The following is a 19,654-nucleotide window of genomic DNA, read 5'->3' on the forward strand; positions in this document are numbered from 1 at the left end:
CTGTTCAGGACTGACACCAGCTGACAAACTGCAACATCTATGGAGACAATGAATTAATACATCACTGCCTGATGGTCAGGAGTGGGGCAGTGGGATCACAGAGCAGGCAAGGGCATCTCACAGCCCAGGGACCCCACACATCCAACTTCCAGAACACACAATTTCCTTGCCACACTGATTCCTGCGTGCACAAGGAAAGCTTTGAATGCCAGTTTCATAATAAAAGCAAAGTCAGCCTTCACAAGAAACATCTTAATCTGATAAAGGGCTGTAGCAGACACATTAGACTTCATTAACAGAGGTAGTAATTGTTCCCATTTACATAATTCACACCCGAATAGTTAATGGCAAGTAACTATGTGTAGATTACATGGTAGGAAAGACACTGCAGAGTAGACAGAGCAGAGGGGAGGGCAGGTAGAAAAGATGGCATTCCAAACAAAGAAAAGCTAACATTCCAATAAAACCCTGCCAGGAGTACAAACACTGGGTATAATGAGAGAATTGACATGATTCACAACAACTTAGAGATGTACCAATCCAGAAAAAATGAATTCCTGTTATTTCCTAGCCCACCTCATACTTTAAAAACCTTTGTCTGCTACATTACTTTATATAGAAAGTGTGAGGCCCCTGTCTTTTAAGGCTATCTTGCAGATTTTAGGTTTGCCTAGTTTTGGAAGATAAAAAGGCTCACTGCTTTTCATGTTAAATTTATTACTACTACACACAAAAAGGACAGAAGCAAGTTTACTTTGGAAACAGCAATCCAGCCAGTGCAGGACACAAGGCATTGAACCCATGGAATTCAGAGTTGTTTATCAAAATATCCTTGTGGCCTTGACAGCAAGAAAGCAATAATGATGAATGAAATTAAGACAGAAATAAGACAAAAAAGTAACTGTTTATATTAGAACTGTCTCTCATTCCTAAAGAGCACATAAATAAATGTTAAAGCACTGCCATCTGTTTATATCCAATCCTTTTTAAAAGCTGGGGGGATGGTGCTGGTGGTGCTTGTTTTATATTTTTTATATTAAATTCACCAACTTCCACATCTGCCAGGTGTAACAGAGCCTTTGTTCTGTCTCACCCAACACAAGATGTGAATTGATACACTCTCCCCCACACATACAGAGAAATGTTCCCAGAAAAGCATCTCAGAAATCCCTGAAATTCTTCAGGTGACTTTGACATTTTAAAAATATGTTTTGTAAAAGGCAGGTCATCAACTCTGACCCTAACACTTTTAGGGAAAGAAAAAAACCAGCATTCATTTGTCAAGGGAGCATTTTATTTCTAAACAGGAAGTGGCATTCCTGTTAAACACTTCTTACATCTGAAAGGTTGGCAGGAATGGCACCACAGAACGTGAAACATCTTGAGTCCCTGTCCTTTTTAGACACCTACAAGATATCCCATTCAGCAAGAAACACCTGCAAGTCTGTAAATGAGTGGCAGAAATATTCATTCATTCATTTTCATCAATTTCCTAGTTAATTTCTTTCCCACACGAACACAATTCCTTTCAGGGCATCTACTTACTTAGCAAGGAAGCCCTAACACAGCACATGCTCCGTTCTACTCTACAGCACTTTTTCTGCAAAAGCACTTTTAACTTTTAAAATTTAAAATCAAATTTTGTTTCTTATAATACCCATACGTCTGGATGGCAGCATAAAGGGTCTGCTGTCACCATCACAGTCCCCTTTCTTTCTCTCTCCTTTCCCAAACAAACAAGACCACAAAAAAAGGCTTGTTATTATTATAATAAATACATATATTTATTTATTCATGTGTAGGGAGTCTAGCTAGGTGCACCAGGATTTCTTTAGTGCAGTGACTGGGATGTAATTCTAAGTCTCTAAATTTAAAGCAGACGTGAAGAAAACAAAACCATCATGTGCCCTTTTGAAAGGCAAAACACAAAAAGCAACAGGTATCAGAACTTCAACATATCATTTATATCACACATATCACTTCCTAGGGATAAATTGATTAAATTAACCCTGACTTCTCAAATTATGTAGAAGATTGAAGACCTGTGGATCAGTATGGCTAAAGAGTTTATAGGCTCATTTTAGAGTACAAAGTCAGTAAATACTTTATGTTTTTATCCATGGCTGTTTTTCTCTTTCCCACAGGTGGCACGCAACCAACAACCCACTTCCTAATAGCAGAAACAAAATGTTCAAAGCACTACAAATATTTCAGAAGTGCCCAGAAGCACATGCAGCCAGCTCAGCCCAAAGTCACCATGGGCAACACCACAGTGCAAGGCAAAGCATGCTCCAGCTCCAGGAATTCCATCATAATCTCACCCTGACAACAATCATATTGACATAACCCACGTGCTGCACAGCACCACTACTGCTGCACCAGCACTGCATTTCCTGGCATCTCCTGCTCTACTCCTGCATGCCAGAGTTTAAACTTCTGGCTTAAAGAGCAATGGATAAAACTCTCCTCACCACACTGAACACCCTCTTGCAGCAAGGGTCAAAAACCCTCACTGTGGGTTCAGTCCTATTATTTAAAAAGCCACATTTATCTCTCCACACTTATATTTCTATCCAAACCATACTCAGCTAAAACAAGCCAGACCTTCCAAATATAACTTAAATTCTCCAGTGGCTTAGCCAGGTAAGAGTTGGAACAAAACTCTCACCCTAAAGAGGTTTTCAGGCTTGAAAAGAGGGAGGGGTGAGGGATAACAATGGGAGAGTATCCTGCTTCACAAAGTAACGAATAGGGGCAAGGAACTCCAGCACTGGTGACAACAGCATGGTGAAATATTTCTATTCATGCAGCAGCATACAACTGCTACCAGGAACTGAAAAAGCGGCAGATTCAAAGAAAGAAAGGGAAAAAAAAAAAGTAAGAACCCACTAAATACCAAAGACCCCTCAAAAACCAGCCAGGATTTCTCTCATCATCAAGATCTGCAATTCAGTAAATGGGAATAGGTCACATAAAACCCAAACTTGCCTTTTTTTGCTAATCAGTCCATTAGCCACATATTACAGATGAAAAGTTACGTGAACGGAATCTCAAAAAAAGCTCGTGACAGGATCAAAAAGAACGCTAAAAATTATGAGAAACATGATGCTTTAATATAGTCCAGAGAGCAGGTTTTCTACAGTTCAGGCTTCTGCTAACATCCCAACAGTGATTTAATTACACTTCAACTGGTTTCCCAGAAGTGGTGCAAGAAGTTCAAATTATTCAAAGATTATGATAAACTCACATTTCATTCAGCAGATCCCAACCTTTTTCTGGCTGATGGATTGAGACAATTTCAAATTTCTGGATGACACAGTAGGCATAGATTGACTGTTCTGGGAACTGCTGTTCTGTCATAAAAGTTCTGAACTGTGCTTCCAGAATTGAACTACGTTTCGTACAGCTGTTAACCAAATAATCACTGCTTTCATAACTGAAAAAAAATCCCTTATTTTACTATGAATTCCAATGACAGCAGCATGGGCAAGGTGGTGATTTCTGTCTTATTCTATTTGGAATGGCTCTGAGGGTGCTGACTCACAACTGACCCTGAATTGGGGCTCACACCCGAGCTGCTGCAGGCTCCAGCACAAACTCCAGGACCGTGCCAGGCAGCGGCTCAGGAGGGGATGGATGTGTGTGCAGCCTCCTACGGCTGCAGACGCAATAATCTCAGGGAGCAAAGGAGGGCAGGCAGCTGGCGGAGGTGACTGCTGCACACATCCCTGGCCATTGTTCGAGAATCACAACCAAAAGCAGACAACTTTCTGAGGTTACAGCCTGTTGGATCTGAGCTAACAGGCTGCACGATCGAGCGTGGCCCCCAGAATGTGCTGGGACAAAATGCGAAACACACATTGCTCTTCAGAACAATTCTATTTTTATCTGTTTGCTTTCATTCTTTCGGCTTGTGCACTCCTTCCCACCACCAGCAGCACCTCCATAGGTGTTTCTTTACATCTCTCATTTCCACCGGGGCTTCCCTTTAAACCATTTCACAGGGTATCAGCACCAACCATAACATGAAACTTCCAGGTTCAATCAATCGTGTGCTTCCTAACCAACCCTCAGAGCCCACACTCCCAACGAGACAGATGTGGAAGGGCAGCAATTCCTGACACAGGCTTCAGGATGGCAGCACGCTCAGAAACAAAGCACCGTGTCAGCTGACGCTGCCTCGTAGTAGATGCAATAAAATACATGAAACTGACCAGGCAGCGCTCGCAGAGAAAACACCAAAAACCCAGCATGGCCACAAGGTCTGGGCAGCAGACACGGCTCGCCGTTACCCCGGTGAGGTGACTGCGATAACAAAAGCGTGCGCTTCCCAAGGACAGGCTGACTGCGGAGGGGCGGAAAAGCCCGGCCGGGAAGGCGAATGGGCAGAGCAGGAATGACCGCCCGTGCGAGGCACGGCCGAACCCCGCCCGGGCGCCAGCAGTGCCCGGCAGGACGCGGGCCCGCGGGGCGATGCGGCCGCGCTGCCGGGGCCGGACCGGGGCCGCCCCGCCCCGGGCGGTGACAGCGTGAGGGGCCCGGCGGGGAGAGGCCCCGACCCCCCCGGCCGCCCCCTCCCTCCGTCCGCCCGGCCACAGCCCGCGCCCCCCCGCGGGCCCGCACCCACCTGCGCTGCAGCTCCGCGCCCACAGCCCTCGCCGCCACCGCCGCTCCCTGCCCGGCCGCCGCCGCAGCCCCTGCCCAGCGCGGCGGCTGCTCCCGCAGCTACCGGCGCCCGCAGGCCCCGCCCCGCCCCGGGCTCCCCCCAGCGGACGGCAAGGCGCGTTAACCCGACCCCCCCCCCGCCCGGAGCGCGGCCCCTCACCTGCCTGTCAGCCCGCGGGGAGGGGACGGCACGGCAGGGCAGGGGACGGGCGGCGCTGCCCGCGCTCGGCTCCGCTCGGTTCGGCTCCGCTCCGCTCCCGCCCGCGCCCCCGGCGCGAGACACGCGCAGGCCCCGCCCCCCGGCGCGCGCGCTCGCCGCGCGGGGCTTCCCTCGGCCCGGCCCTCCCCGCCCCGCCCCCGGCGCGCGTCACCGCCCGCGCGCGTCCACCGGGGAAGTTTGGCCGCTCTCCGGCGCCGTAGCGGCCGCTCCGGGCGGGAAGTGCGAACAGGCCGCGGCGAGGCCCAGGTACGGCCGGGGCTGCGGACCAGGAACAGAACCGGGCACCGAAACCAGCACCGGGAACCGAACCGGGCACAGGGAACCGATCCGGGCACACCCCTACAAGCGGCTGCTGAGCGGCCCCTGAAGGAGCCCCGGGCAGAGAGCAACAGACCCCATCCAGAATCCTCCCAGGTTGGGTTTGCTGCAATTTCAGGGTGTGGGGAGCCAACAGCACTGAACTCCTAGGCCCTCGCTCCCAGGAGACACTAAATTGGGAGATTTTGGCAAATGGGTTAGGTCTGTCAGACTAAACAAGGAATGACATTTACTGACATGTAAACTATCACTGTTCAAATTACTGTCTTCTTGCTGAACACTGCTTATATTGTAAACATGTTCTATTACTTCATCATAGTATATTTTTTATGTATTGTTATATTTTTTTACATTTTATATATTCTATTTAGTTATCGTATTATAATTCAGACCTCTGGCAGCCTGATATCCACTGAGGCCTTGATAACCTGAACTTCCCTTCCTGCTGTGGAAGCAGAGTTATATTTTATGAGTCTACAGTAATTAATTAAATTAATTTCTGTAGAATCATATAGTGCACATAAGTGCAGGCTACAGTATCTAATGCCTTCTGTCAGGCCTAAGGTATCCTCCCAAAAAGGAGATAATTTATACTTATCTTGCTGCCTAAGAAGGCAGAAGGATGGAAATAGACACAGGCTTGCCCATGCCTCAGTTATCCTGCCAATTTCAAGTGTAAAGGATTTCCCATTTAACAATAAGCAAGTGTCAACCTGGAGCAAAACAGAGCCCAAGAGCTTTCGGTTTTTCATCCCAGCTTAATTAGTGTGTCATGTTAATGGGGTGTTGCTGCCAGAGGTGTCACCCGTGCCTGTGATCAGCGTGGGTTTATGCTGCACAGTCTGACAGAGCTCCCATATTGCTCACAGAGGTTTCATTTCCAGGCTGGATTAATTAATTTCTTGCCTGCTAATTGCATCTGGGAGAGCTGCAGGCTTTCTGCTCACAGCTGGACAGGCTGCTTCTCCTTGAAAATCCCAAGCCATCACTCCTGGGTTAAAAACCCTGCTGCCTTTGCCTTGCAAGGACTGGAGGGACTTTTATATAAATGATGTGCTGATAAATCAACCTCACTGGCTTTTAGAAAGGAGCACCCATGTAAATAATTGATGACATTTGAGTAATATTCCTGCCTGGTGTGGTCACCAGGACAAGATCTTTTACTCTGCCTGCATGGATGTGAAACCTCTTGAAGAGCAGATGGTTCACTTTGGGTTTTGTGACTGTGAGGTATTACTGTTTCACACCTGGAAAAAAACTGGAATGACAGAATTATTTCTCTTTTCTTTCAGTTCTACCCCTTGGTCACTGTTTATTGTTATAAGGAATTTTTTTTTTTATAATATCAAAAATTATTTGTGCAAGGGTACCAGTCAATCCCTTTAATGAAATATTTTTTATACAGGTAGTGAGTAAAAGGAATTAAGTAATGTGAGAAATTCAACAGGATTTATATTTTTGGAAAGCAAATGTATTTCAAATTTAGAACTGTTTGGAATGACCTGTTTCCTAGGATGCTTCTGGTGCATTTTTAAATAATTAAACTTTTTTGGACCCTTTTTAAGGCAAAAATTGCAACAGGCAGTGAAACAGCAAAGGGGTAGTTGACACACACCACTGCTATGAAAGAAAATGTTTGGAGGCATGACCAGCAAAAAAATTTGAAAAATATGCAGCCTAAAACACAGCAAACACTGCTAAACCAAGCAGTTTGGGGTGGATTTGGAATTATTGGGAAAGGTAATTATTGGGAAAGCAGGCCCCTTGCAGCAGTTACTGATGTTCAGTGAACTTGTGCAGCTGTGTAAAGGCTGCCATGGCAGGGAACAGCACAGTGAGGTGAGTTCCTCATCCTGGAATTGAGCAGGTAAGCTTTGTTTCAGATGTTAGGTGTAGCCAAAAATTCTGAAATAGAAACACACCCCCACAAATGCACTGTCACTCTTGCAAAATTGTATAAAAAAAGGGACAAAAGAGCTTTACCCTGTGTTCATTAAAATGTTAAAAAGTAAAATCAGAAATAGTGTTTTCTGTTCAGTGCAGGGAGGATCATGAGCCTGGACATGCCAAGAGTAAACCCAGCAGTGCCTGCCAAATAAAAGAGTTCAGTTGTGCTTTTGGAACCACACAGATTTCAGTGGGACTGCATGGAGGTGCCCACCTGTGCTGGAGCTGAGCAGGAATTGTCTCAGTGAAAAAAGCAAATATATTCAAACTAGTGCAGGGAGCTCAGACATGCTGTGTGGTTTTACCTTTTTTCTCTCGTTACAGAATGTGGCCTGAGGAAGGCACTGTCAGCACCTGAGGTGTGCAGCAGACACTCAGTCTCCTGAGCTGAGCTAAACATTCCCATGTTTAACCCCTCAGTGAGTATCTGTTCCTCCTGCTGAAGTTAACAGGACATGACTTCACTCTTCTCAAGCCATCAAGGTTGTTTACCTAGAGATATCAGAAATTAAATTGGGGAGTCCTATTGTGTGCAGCTTAATTGCATCATCTCTTTTCCACTCCTTTTAAACTGTGGAGTGGCACAGGCCTGTCTTGATTAGGAACATCTGCCCCATTACACTTGAAAGAGGCACCTCAGCTCTGTTAAAAACAGGTAAATCAGCTTATAAAATACTTAAGGGTTCTCAGAGCAAAGAAAACTCCACAGAAAAATAAAATTTGTAGAGTTTTTTTGGATGTTTTCTTAGAGTAATACCTTAGGTTGAGTATGTGGCATTATCTTTAGTGCTTCCTAATTCCCTCTTGCTGCCTGTGGAACTGTTTGCTCTTGCTGGGCTCAGTGGAATTGCATTTATTGAAAGAATGCTGAAGATTGTTCCTCAGCCTCTCTGTGAGGGAAGCTTACCAGAGAGGGAGGGCAAGGATGAATGAAAAGCCCTCTGGATGTTCAATCTGTGCTGAAGCCCTGCTTTAGCTTGTGGATGCAGGGATGAATTCCTTGGAACATCCATGTTCCAGCTCAGCATTGCCCAGGCTGTGGTGCTTGCACAATGCTTGGCATGCAAACTATTCTGAAGTGATGGAAAAGTGCTGCTTCCACCTCACAGCTGAGGGGAGCTGGGAACTGGCACTCCTACCACAGGATCAGAGCACAGAGCATGGGTCAAAACCTCGTTTGTCAAGGCAGAGTGGAACTGATAAGAAAAGACATGATTTAATAAATAAATTTGTGAGGGGTAACAGACAGTGGGATAGAAAGGTGTGTGAGGAAGTTAGAAAATTACAAGTTATGTCCACACAATCATGGCAGGTGAAGGTGTTGCTGCTGCAGCCCCACAGTGGCAGATACACTTGAACAGATTAACTTCAGGATTATCAGTTCTGGAAGATGGATTTATTTCCTGCACAGGAATTTGTGTACACACACATTTTTCTCAGCAGTGCTCAATTTCACCACCATGCAAATACACCTACTTGTAGAGTGCTGTTGAAAATTACTATTTCATAGCCAATTTCCCCAAACAGAGGTTGTTTTCTCTGATTATGTACCTGATGTGTTCACATTGTGAAAGCCAAGACCAAAATAAGTAATAGTAAAAGCTGCTGAGGTTCTTTACCTGTTCTAGTGTGTCAAGGCAACATTTTGGAGCACAGTGCAGCACCTCTGGTCTTATGTGGACTCCTCAGTGACAAGAAAACTTCCTGAGAACATGACCAGCTAAACTCAAAAGATTTCCCTGTAAATAATAAACAATGGCTCCATTGCCAGACAGATAGCAAATTATAATGCCTGATCACATTTAAACTGATAAACTGCTTGTATCATCCTGCATATTCAAACACATATTTGAACTTTAATTTTTAATCTTTCTGGTTTAAAAATAGCAGATGTTTTAACACTGAACTAAACTAAACTAAACTAATCTAATCTTGTGTCTCCTTCACTCCAACTGGATCCACACATAATTTGAATACAAACCACTGACAACTGAATCTAGACTCATAATGGTGCACACCATGTAAAAGCTTGAAGGATTTTTCACTAAAACTGGTATTAAGCAATTGTGCATCAAAATGCCACCCACCTACTTTGCATAAATTGGTCATAGTGTTTGTAGGCAAGTGACATTTGGGTCATTGTTTCTTTCCAAGGGCTCAGAGTGATTAAGATCTGATTGAGGCAGTTTGGGGGTGTGAGTGGAGGCAACAGCATTGTTCAAATTTCAGTTCCCTTGGCCACACACACTATTTATGTCTCTCTAATTGTCTCCCTCCCCATGCAGTGAACTCTTTTTGCTGAGCAGAGGAAATAGCCTGCTTAAATCACAAGGGTTTCTCCTGGTAATGTTGCTTTCTATTTGCTCTTTTCCAAAGCCAAATGTATTTACAAATTGCTGCTAACTTCTGATGGAAATGCATTCAGGTGAATGAACTCTGTACAATTATAAAGTTTGGGACCAGAGAGGAATAATTCTAGCCAACCAAAATTATTTTAGCTACACTTGGCATAATTGCCAGTGCTCACATTTGCCAAGGAAACAATCAGTATCCTTTTTCTGAAAATCATTTGCCAAGTCCTCAATGAACTTTGGATTTCTTGTTTAGAGACTGGAAAAACAACTTAATTTAAAAAGTGCCACACCTGGAATGCATTAACAAAGCAGAATACTATCCAGGTGTTGACTGACTGACTGGCAAATCATGCTGTCTGTTGAGGATTTTAGGCTTTCTCAAACTGTTTGACATCTCCAATTTTGTCTTGTATTTGTATTGCCTACAGAAGTCTGAGTGCTGGGCTGTCGGTTGTGCTCAGCATTGGTGCAAACACAATAAAAGATTTTCTCTGTGGGTTATTTGGGAGGGCTGCTCCAGCCCCTGGCACAGCTGGATCCACAATCTCCCCAGGCCCAGGGCTCCAGAGCAGGGGAGTGTTTGTGCTGTGCTGGGAAGTGTTGGATACTGTGCTGGATGCTGGCTTAGAAAAGGGTGCCATCTACTGAGTTATTGGTTCCACTTCTTACAGCTCTGACAGGTTCTGTGTTCTCAGCTCTGCATGGTTGCTCTGTGTGGCACCAGGCAGAGTGATTGCAGTCAAAACTGCAATCTGAAATAAAACTGATAACTCAAGGTATGGCTGAGTAAAGCTGTCCCTACTTTTTATCAAAGTATGAATGGATATTGAAGGTGGTCCAGGAAGAGAAAGAGGGAATTCTTTTTCCTTCCCTGGCATGGTACAGTGCCTTCACGTTTACCTAAAAGGAAAAAAAACCCCACATTTATAATTTTTTACCAGTGTGATATTAAGAATAATCTTTTTGCCATGTCTTCATGTGGACTGTCAGTTGTGTCCTCTTCAGTGATTTTATTTTCTCTCACCTGCAGGGATGCCTGAGAGCCAGGGGAAGGACAGTGAGAGCTGCAGCAGCAGCAGCTCCAACACTGGGGACTCAGTGGCTTCCTTTGGACAGGTCAGTTCCTTTTGCCCCTGAGGGAAATGCAAGTTGCATGCCCACACTCCTGGAAATCTGCTCTGCATGTTTATTCTTTTTCAATTTGGGTACAGCAAGGCTGGAATTGTGCTGCACCCTACTGTAATTCACATTTTTTTCTCTGCAATAGTCTTGGCATGCCCCCAGTTATAATGAGTTGGTCTGGATTCTTCTCAAAAGGTTTTTATATCTTGTACCTTAAAAGTGGATCTCATTTTATTCTCTCTTATTCCCAGATGGCCTGAGTCATGCTTACACATATTCACAGGTTCAGAAAAGCCAACTGCTTTCAGCTATTAAAAAATCATTTTGAAATGTTGTAAAATAATTTGAAAAAAAGAAAACTGTATCTGGACTGAGCAGAGCTTTTGGTGGTGAATTCTCTTCTCCATTATAGGAATTTCTCCATAGTTCCTGAATGTGGCACAAGCTTAAGTATTTTCTCTTTTTCCTTATGTTTTTTGGTTACAGGCTTGCATTCTAGAATCAGAAAACAATAAAATTTTTACTGTTAAGTTTAAATAGAACTAAATACAAATTAGAGCAGTTTGGCAGGAGTTGGAATTTATATGGCACACACACTATAAAATCCTGTGTTCTGCTGAATTGTTAGGGCAGCCAGTACATGCATACACAATATATATGATTTCAGTGGTGAAACCTCTGTTCTGTCCCACTTCAGGCCATAACAACACAAGGTTTTTAGTTCTCAAATCCTTAAACATACATTTGGGCTTCGCTACATTTTGTAAATTGGATTTCTAAGACAAACCCAAACTTACAACACTTTAGGCTTCCTGTGATTCTGGTGTTCTCCAATGATACCAGTGATGTTGGAGTTACCCAAATAAATTGGATAACTCAAGAAATTCCTATTTAAGCTATATTTAGCTCAGCTTTCCTGAGCTGCTGTCCTCCCTGCCCTGGTGACATGTGGCAGTGGAGTACAGTTCATCTTCAGTTTTGTTGGAGTCTTTAAATACAAGTTTCTTGTTGGTCACAGAGATATGGTTTTGAGCAGTAATATAGACATTTATATGTGTGTTTCTGGTTGGGATTATAAATGAAAAATAATTGCTGCAGCTCAGTCATTAATGCTTGTATCTATGAAGAGTAAATTGAAAAAAGAGCAGTCTAAGGCATGTACACACCCTGAGGCGTTTCCTTGCCTGTTACACCACCTCAAGCAGTGGCTCATGCCCATGTGGGAGTGGGGTGCAGCAGTGCTGTTGGCAGAGGAGGGGAGCTGAGACAGGAGGTGACAGAGATTTGGTTTTCCTGTTCCTGCCAGTACCAGTACACGGCCAGCGAGTACCGGGCCATCCAGCACGCGCTGCGCCAGAGGCTGGGCCCCGACTACATCAGCAGCAGGCAGGCAGGAGGAGGGCAGAAGGTAGGAGCAAACATCCTCTTCAACTCCATTCTTCCCAGGAAAACTAGGGATTAACTTGTTACAATATTCCTTATTTTCTTTTTAAGTTGATTTCCCTCTAGTAGTTTAATACGCAGATATGGAGGCAAAGTGAGCATGGCATAAATTCTGGCTTTTATTGAGCCACAGATTTTCCTTTTACACTTAAAAAGAGACTTAATTTTTCAGTGCTTCATCTTTTACAATGGAATATTTATCTACTTGTGCAGCACTGAGATGTTATCCCTATTTTTTCCCAGAGTTGGAATATATGAAACATTATATAATAGTGGCTACATTTACCATCTTTAGTGCCCACTGCCTTCTCTTGATTAAGTCATATTTGTTATTATATTAACCTCCACCACATTTGCTGGAAGAGAGTGCACCTGTAGCTGCACCATCAGCCTTTTATTCACATTATCTGAACCTTGAATTTAGCTGGGTTTCCTCAGTGTAAGATGGTATGTGTTAAATCTCTGTTAAAAATAAAGTGTGCAGAGGTGTGTGCACAAGGCTGTGTGTTTATATACATATATATGTGTGTTTGCTCTTCTTTTCAGGTCTGTTACATTGAGGGTCACAAGGTCATCAGTCTGGCCAATGAAATGTTTGGCTTCAATGGCTGGGCTCACTCAGTCACTCAGCAGAATGTTGGTAAGGGCTTCTTGGGGGAAAAGAAGTCTTTGCTTCATAGTTTCCATCACAGAACATGACTGGAAGGGACAGGGATCCACAGGGATCACAGAGTGCAGCTCCTGGCCCTGCACAGGACACCCCAGGAGTGACACCCTGTGCCTGAGAGCATTGTCCAAATTCTCTTTGAGCTCTGTCAGGCTGTGCTGTGCCCACTGCCCTGGGGAGCTGCTCCAGAGCCCAACCACCCTCTGTGGATAAAACCTTTTCCTGATACCCAGCCTAAACCTGCCCTGGCACAGCCCCAGGCCATTCCCTGAGTGCTGTCACTGTCACCACAGAGAGGAGATCAGTGCCTGCCCCTCCTCTTCCTCTCTCAGGGAAGCTGCAACTGCAGTGAGCTCTCCCCTCAGTCCCCTCCGGGCTGAACAGACCAAGTACCCTCAGCTGCTACAACTTCATCACATCAGAGCAGCTGGGCACAGGCATGAGCAACTTCCAGATGTCTTAACAGTTAGTAAAAATGAGAGAAATTGAATAATAATGGAGCTTCTGTTTTCATTTTAGCTCTGTCATAGTCATTATTCTGAGTGTGTTTATGATTATTCTTGAGCTATTCTAATCAAGTCTGTGATCTCTATGAGTCAAGAGTAATTACAATTAAACATTTAACACTCAGCAATCCTAAGCCAAGTTTCATACTCACCTGTAATTTTTAGACTCTCACCAGTTGATATTCTCAGTTAATATTCCCCTAATCTTTAGGGACCCATCTTTTTCTGCAGATTTCTCTTCTAGCTAATACCCAGTACTGAGGTTTTTGCAACAGAAAGTTTGGGAAAATTTTTCAGCTATAACTTGTTCAGGTGATCTTAAAGCTTCAGCCTCTCCATGCTGGTGGCTGAAATGGTGCCTGCCACAGGAGTGTTGTCCTTGTTGGCAGATCTGCTGTGCTTATGCTGAAGACTGGTTGTTGAAGTAGGTCAGAGCAGCAGCTTAAATTACCTTCTTCCTTCTCCCCCACCTTCAGAAATCTTTTCTTAACCCAGGCTGGTAGATTCTAGAAATAGAACAACTTACTTCATTGCTTTCCATCTATTCTGCACCACGGTTTTCTTTCCTCTTTTTCAGTCAAGAAAGGACTGACATCCTTCAAACTTCAGCCTTTCTCAGACAATGCCATAACTATTTATTCCTTAGAAGTTCAGGCTTTCTGCAGACTTCTCCTAGATGATAAGAAAGAAGTTTCTTTCATAGACAACAGTTGCTTTTCCACTATTGATTCTATACATTAACACTTCAAATATCTCCTTCCAGACTTCGTTGACCTCAACAATGGCAGGTTCTACGTGGGTGTCTGTGCTTTTGTGAGAGTTCAGCTTAAGGTAAATGGGTTTTTTTGTTGGCTCTGACTGTAGCTGAGCAATTGCCTGAAGCTGTGGATGAAAGTCCTTGCATGGGTCAGAGCACAGTCCTCAGGTGCTGCCCTGCATTAGGGTGTCCTAAACATTGACCTTGCTGTGGAACAAACAGCCAAGAGCAGGCACCCAGGCTTGGGAAGGCACAGCACCTGCATGTAGAAAATCCTCTTGTATTTGAAATTGTACTGCAGGATGGGTCATACCACGAAGATGTGGGGTATGGAGTCAGTGAAGGCCTGAAGTCTAAAGCCTTATCCTTAGAAAAGGCAAGGAAGGAGGCAGTAACAGATGGACTGAAGAGAGCCCTCAAGTAAGTGAAGATGGGGACTTGCCCATGCTCAGAAGTTCTGTGGGATGAAGGGTTTCCAGTCTCAGTGAGCCCTCTTGTTTCTCAGGTGCTTTGGCAATGCCCTTGGGAACTGCATCCTGGACAAGGACTACCTGCGAGCCGTCAACAAGCTGCCCCGGCAGGTGCAGTGCAGGGCTGGCACTGCTGCTGCTGGCACTGCTGCTGGCACAGGGCTGGCAGTGCTGCTGTCACTGCTGCTGTCACTGCTGCTGGCACTGCTGCTGGCACAGGGCTGTCAGTGCTGCTGGCACTGCTGCTGGCAGTGCCTCTCATTCCTGAGGGTTCCTCAGACCTTCCTAGCAAACAGCTCACACACACACAGGCTGTTCCTCACGTGGCACCTCCATGGATCCTGCCTGCTCCTGCTGTGCACCAGCTGGGGGCAGGAGGCTTCCAGGCAGTGACCTGCCTTGTGGAAGGAGGGAAAAGGAAGCCTTGTGCAGCTGCTGATCCATGGACTTCCATAGCAAAGCTGTCTTTAGTCACAGTAGGACTTGCCAAGCTCTACTAGAGGCCTAGGGCTGCAAGGCAGGCCTGTCAAACACTGTAGGAGCAGATCCAAGGTGACACCTCACAAGGTAAAGATGGCCCAGGTCTCTGGTTTGCCAGGGACATCGTCTATTAGAGGCACTGCCACAAATTTGTAAGGTGGCAGAGCCAAAACATCCCATCTTTAATAAACAGCAATGGTGTACCTTCCTCAGAACTCAGTAAAGGTTGGCCTTGCCCTATAGCACAAGCAGGAAAATGGACTGGTAAAACAATTCACTCAGCAACAGCCTTGTGGGGCTGTGAGAAGCTGTAAAATCCTGTTCTCATTTGCAGAGCATGTGGGGAGACCTCACCATCTGCCCTGCAGCACTGAACAATTAAACCAACACAAAGTCACAGGAACTCAATGATTAACTGACTGAATTACTGGGCACTGAAAGAGCATTTCAGGTTTCTAACTTACTGTTCAGCTTAGAGCAAACAAAATAGATTTTTAACCAGTGCTTATTTCATTAAGTTGATGATAGAATTTTCTGAACCTTTTCTTCTTTCTCCTTGACCAGGTACCCCCTGAGTTAGACTTGGTCAAAGCTAAAATGCAGGACTATGAGCCTGAAATAGAGCAAGCAAGGTACAGCAGCTATGTGGAAAGGCAGAGTGCAGCAGGGAGACAGCCCTGTGAGGTGACACCTGGCTGCAAGCCTGGCCAGACAGAGGCTGCTGTTGTGACAGCACATCAGAAACAGCCCAATGCTCCCAGGTGAGACTGCTGCTATAAATGTATTTTTTAAGCTGTATTAGAAATTACTCAGCTTGATTCCAAAGATGCCATAAAGCACTAGTTCTGTGGATTTTCTTTTCTCTTATTCCTTAATGAATTCTTTCTTACCAAGATGCAGTTGCTGAGGTGCTGTTTAACTTTGTGTTTGTGGGTGGGAGCAGGAGCACAGACGCCTTGGCCATGGAGTGTGATGCCACTTACCAGAGGAAGCTGCGCCAGAAGCGGCTGCAGCAGCAGTTCCGGGAGCAGATGGAGAAAAAGCAGCAGGTCCCAGGAGCCACTGCCAGCAGCAAACAGGGTGAGCAGGGGCATTCAGACCTGGCACTTTCCACCAGAGCTGCTAGAGAGAGGGCAGGCAAGGTTACCCACAGCACAGGAGCCTGGCCAGCTTCATGTGCTGTGCCACCAACACCCCTCTGAGGCCAAAGGCAGGAGCATTATCATATCTTCCCCCTCTGTGCTCCAAAAGGGTCAGGAATGTCAGCTCTAAACCTACATCATTAAATCTGCAACTTTCCAGCCACCCAAAGGCAGCTGCTGCCAGCACCATTAACCTGCTGCATCCAAGCTGAGGCTGCAGCACTGGCTGTGGTAGCTGCAAGCAAACAGATACTGCCCAAGCTACTGATACACTGCCCTGGGCTCATGGGGAATCTGGGGCCATGTGGTGGCAGGAACATGGTGATGGACAGGCTAAGAACCTGTTAAAGTAGCGAGAACATGGTGATGGACAGGCTAAGAACCACACGAGTAGCAAGACATGGTGATGGACAGGCTAAAAACCACATTGAAGCAGCAGGAACATGGTGATGGACAGGCTAAAAACCACATTGAAGCAGCAGGAACATGGTGATAGGCTAAAAACCATGTTGAAGTAGCACAGTTGCTCCTCAAATGTCATCAGCTACACAATGTTACTTCCCACATTCCAAGCCTTAGCTCTAGGACAAAAGAGGGTACCTGGTGGTGGTGCTGGCTGTAATTTCAGACTTGTGCTCTGCTCAGAAGGAGTCAAAGGGTGTGTCTGTGTTTCTGGTATTGATCTCTTCCTCTGTTGCCTCCTTGCAGCAAAATCTGATGCTCCTGTGAAGCACAGCACTCCAACAGAAGTGCAACAGGAGCTGGCCATAGAAGAGGAGTTCTTTGCAGGTCAGCCAAAGAGTGATGAGTAATAAAGTGTTAAATCATTGGCATTTAAACCAGGTTAATTCAGAGTACAGTGTAAGGGTAAAAGCTCTGAAGAATTGGAATAACAGAAGTGTGAGTGTGATTCTCACCATAACAATACAAACTTTGCCTGAGTGGCAGGGAGATGATGTCCATCTCTATTGGGGTTTCACTCAGGCTCTTCAGTAGAGTTGTACACCTGTTTGATAAATCCTTTTCCTGAGGTGATACTGCACAATACAGAACCTGCATTGTGTGTCTTTTCTCAGTATAACCCTGGATATTTTGGTACACACTGTGGTGCCTGCACTTTGCTGAAGGGCACCAGGGGCAGGACCCTGCTGCACACTGATGTCACATTTGTATTTTCTGAAAAATTCCTTCACCCAGGATTTTTCTCCTGGGAAGCTGAGAAGCCTCAGAGAAGAAGGAAAATAGTAATTATCTCATTTGCTTCTCCTGTGTTTTGCTGCTTTGGAATGTATTTGGAAACTGTTTATCCAACAGGAGATTGTTTCATTGGATTCTGGTATGAGTTGTTTTGACTCATTGGCCAGTCAGGGCCAAGCTGTGTCAGGACTCTGGAAAGAATCACAAGTTTTCATTGTTATCTTTTTAGCCTTCTGTAGGTATCCTGTCTGTATTCTTTAGTATAGTTTAGTATAGTATTCTTTAATATAATATAGTATCTTAAAATAATAAATTAGCCTGCTGAGAACATGGAGTCAGATTCATCATTCCTTCTTTCCTGCCACGAGGGTCCCTGCAAATACACTGACATAAGAGATGCTTTGCAGTTTAAATTTTATAGTGGTCACTGCTTGTAGGAGAAGGAAGTGCTGCTCTTGGAGCTACTGCCATTCCTGCAGTACAGTAGTGTGTCATGGATCCCCTTCTCATTCCTTGCAGATGATCCTGAACTTTGGGACATCTCCTTGGAGAGCACTGAGCTGAAGGTGACGGGTGCCAGGATGTCAGAGCCCTCAGGGGCTGCACAGCAGGCACCTGGGACACCCCGTGGGCAGCAGCAGAGGACACCCCACAGGGGCAACCAGCACAGAGCTGCTGCCAGGCTGGCCCAGCTGCAGGGCCCTGCTGCAGCCCCCTGCACCAGCTGTGCCCCCCAGCACACCCCAGGTACGTGCTGCCACCAGGGACTGAGCTCTGCTTCACTCCTGGGGCTCTTGGGAGATTGGGAAAATCCAGTGGGAGAAACGTTACTTTCTTTTGGACCTGGCTGCAGAAGCTGGGACAGTGCTCTTGGAAAACTGCTTTTTTCCATCCTACTGTCCTATCAATGAAGAGTTAGAAAAAGAATTGAGGAACATACTTAGAGGCAGAAAAAATGTCCATTTCTCACTTTCTCCCTGTGTGGCAGGGTGCAGCCCCATCAGGAGAAGTCAGAGCTTGAAGAAAAGGAGACTGGAACCTACGTGAGGGATCTGTGCCTCTGTCATGGATTACAGCACAAGGCTGCAGCTGCCTTCCCAAATTGTGTCACATGGACTCTGCTGCACATTACAGTGAAGCAACAGAAAAGAACTTCATGTACTCTCAGGTTATTGTGTACTTCAGATGCCTTTTCCTATAACCACACCATTATTTGTGCTCCTGCAGCACGAGACTTGTGGCCATACTACACTGGGTATTACCTGTAAATTGCCTTAAGCAGTAACAGAATGGATTTTGAATAATGAGATGCAGTTCACAGCTGGTCTCTCCCTCAGTGCTGCATTCCAGCACAGAGATTTCCAGTGCAAGGGGGAGCAGGGGCTGCGGGCAGGGGACAGACCCGGGGTGACACTGGAGGTGTCTGAGGTGCTGCACTGCTGTTTTTAAATAAGCTTTCAACCCCTTTTAATACAGAAATAAACATGAATTTAATAAACAAACCCTGCTGGGAGCTGTTGGTGCCTCTCTGCCCTGCTGAGCGGCCTCACAGGAGGCACAGTGTCCAAAAGCTGTCAGTCTGCACCTGCACAGCTCCTTTGCTTTAGGATGGGCAAACAGAAACCTCACTGGGGTTCAGAGGTCACGGCAAAGCCAAACGCAGATTAGTCTGTCCAGTTACCAGGCCAAAGGAAGAATTTGTGAGCAGCTTTGGAAGAGCACTCCCTTACCCCTTGGAGCAGCTCCGTGCAGCACAGGGAGGATTCTGCCGGGCCCGTTCCCGTGGGGGCGGCTGCAGTTCCCGGCACGGCCGCCGCAGGGCTCGGGCTCGGCCCGCGCTGGCAGCGCCGCTCCTGCGGGGTCCCCAGGAGTCCGTGGGGGCAGCCTGGTACCGCAGCGCTGGAGGCCAGGACAGTGATGCCACACGGCTGCAAGTTAGAGCTGAACCAGGAAAATTTACACAAACTGGGATTAATCCTACCCTGAAATCAATTTCAGGCTTCAGACAGGACCTTACTCCCATGGTTTGCCTCACTGCTCTAACTGTAAAGACATTTGGAATATTTAGCATTTATTTCTCTTCTTCCCACTCTGCCGTCATCACTTAATCACTCCTTTTCCTTTAAAAGACCCTTTACTATCCTGTTACCTCCTGAACAGGACAAAGGACAGGAATTGACTTCAGTGTGGAAAGAGAGGATGAGCTGTAATTAAGAGTTATAAATTACATCTAGAACACAGTTCCACATTTCACCCTCCTTGTTTCTGGCCAGTTCAGATGTGCTGCCTTCAGAACAGCTCAGGGAAGCAGCACATTCCACACGTTTGAGTCATGCCCTCGCTGTTGAAACCATATACCTGCTAGG

At 45.8% G+C, this 19,654-nt stretch overlaps 3 protein-coding genes across 15 annotated transcripts in view; 2 read left to right on the forward strand and 1 right to left on the reverse strand.

The window, feature by feature from the left end:
• Positions 1-4,951, reverse strand: part of ERC1 (ELKS/RAB6-interacting/CAST family member 1) — a 271,066-nt gene extending 266,115 nt beyond the window's left edge. For 12 of the 13 annotated variants that reach the window (XM_064736157.1, XM_064736148.1, XM_064736137.1 and 9 more), the window contains exon 1: positions 4,628-4,748. The gene's annotated coding sequence lies outside the window, so the exon portion shown is untranslated. Of the gene's footprint in view, positions 1-4,627; positions 4,749-4,825 lie in introns of those variants that run through there. The other variant, XM_064736111.1, reaches the window with a different exon arrangement.
• LOC135456166 (basic proline-rich protein-like) lies at positions 2,717-5,252 on the forward strand. The gene is made up of 2 exons (XM_064729879.1): positions 2,717-2,741; positions 4,414-5,252. The coding sequence occupies exons 1-2, from the start codon at positions 2,717-2,719 to the stop codon at positions 5,250-5,252; spliced, it is 864 nt and encodes a 287-aa protein (XP_064585949.1).
• Positions 5,062-18,789, forward strand: RAD52 (RAD52 homolog, DNA repair protein). The gene is made up of 13 exons (XM_064730218.1): positions 5,062-5,299; positions 7,475-7,569; positions 10,535-10,620; positions 11,933-12,034; positions 12,616-12,709; positions 14,006-14,073; positions 14,301-14,419; positions 14,505-14,580; positions 15,514-15,710; positions 15,893-16,029; positions 16,800-16,880; positions 17,808-18,035; positions 18,277-18,789. Exons 3-13 carry the CDS (start codon positions 10,537-10,539, stop codon positions 18,333-18,335), a joined length of 1,245 nt encoding a protein of 414 aa, XP_064586288.1. The 5' UTR covers positions 5,062-5,299; positions 7,475-7,569; positions 10,535-10,536; the 3' UTR covers positions 18,336-18,789.
• The last annotated feature ends 865 nt before the right edge of the window (positions 18,790-19,654 follow it).

Source organism: Zonotrichia leucophrys, chromosome 1A (assembly GCF_028769735.1).
Source record: "Zonotrichia leucophrys gambelii isolate GWCS_2022_RI chromosome 1A, RI_Zleu_2.0, whole genome shotgun sequence".
NCBI classification, from domain to species: Eukaryota; Metazoa; Chordata; class Aves; order Passeriformes; family Passerellidae; genus Zonotrichia; species Zonotrichia leucophrys.

Excerpts from the sequence above, each read along its gene's own strand:
- RAD52 (XM_064730218.1), top strand. The coding sequence starts at position 10,537 with ATGCCTGAGAGCCAGGGGAAGGACAGTGAGAGCTGCAGCAGCAGCAGC. Across the intron at positions 15,711-15,892 it reads AAACAGCCCAATGCTCCCAG|GAGCACAGACGCCTTGGCCA; the intron begins GTGAGACTGCTG and ends GGGTGGGAGCAG. Across the intron at positions 16,881-17,807 it reads AGAAGAGGAGTTCTTTGCAG|ATGATCCTGAACTTTGGGAC; the intron begins GTCAGCCAAAGA and ends CATTCCTTGCAG.
- LOC135456166 (XM_064729879.1), top strand. The coding sequence starts at position 2,717 with ATGGGAGAGTATCCTGCTTCACAAA. Across the intron at positions 2,742-4,413 it reads AGAGTATCCTGCTTCACAAA|GCACGGCCGAACCCCGCCCG; the intron begins GTAACGAATAGG and ends CGCCCGTGCGAG.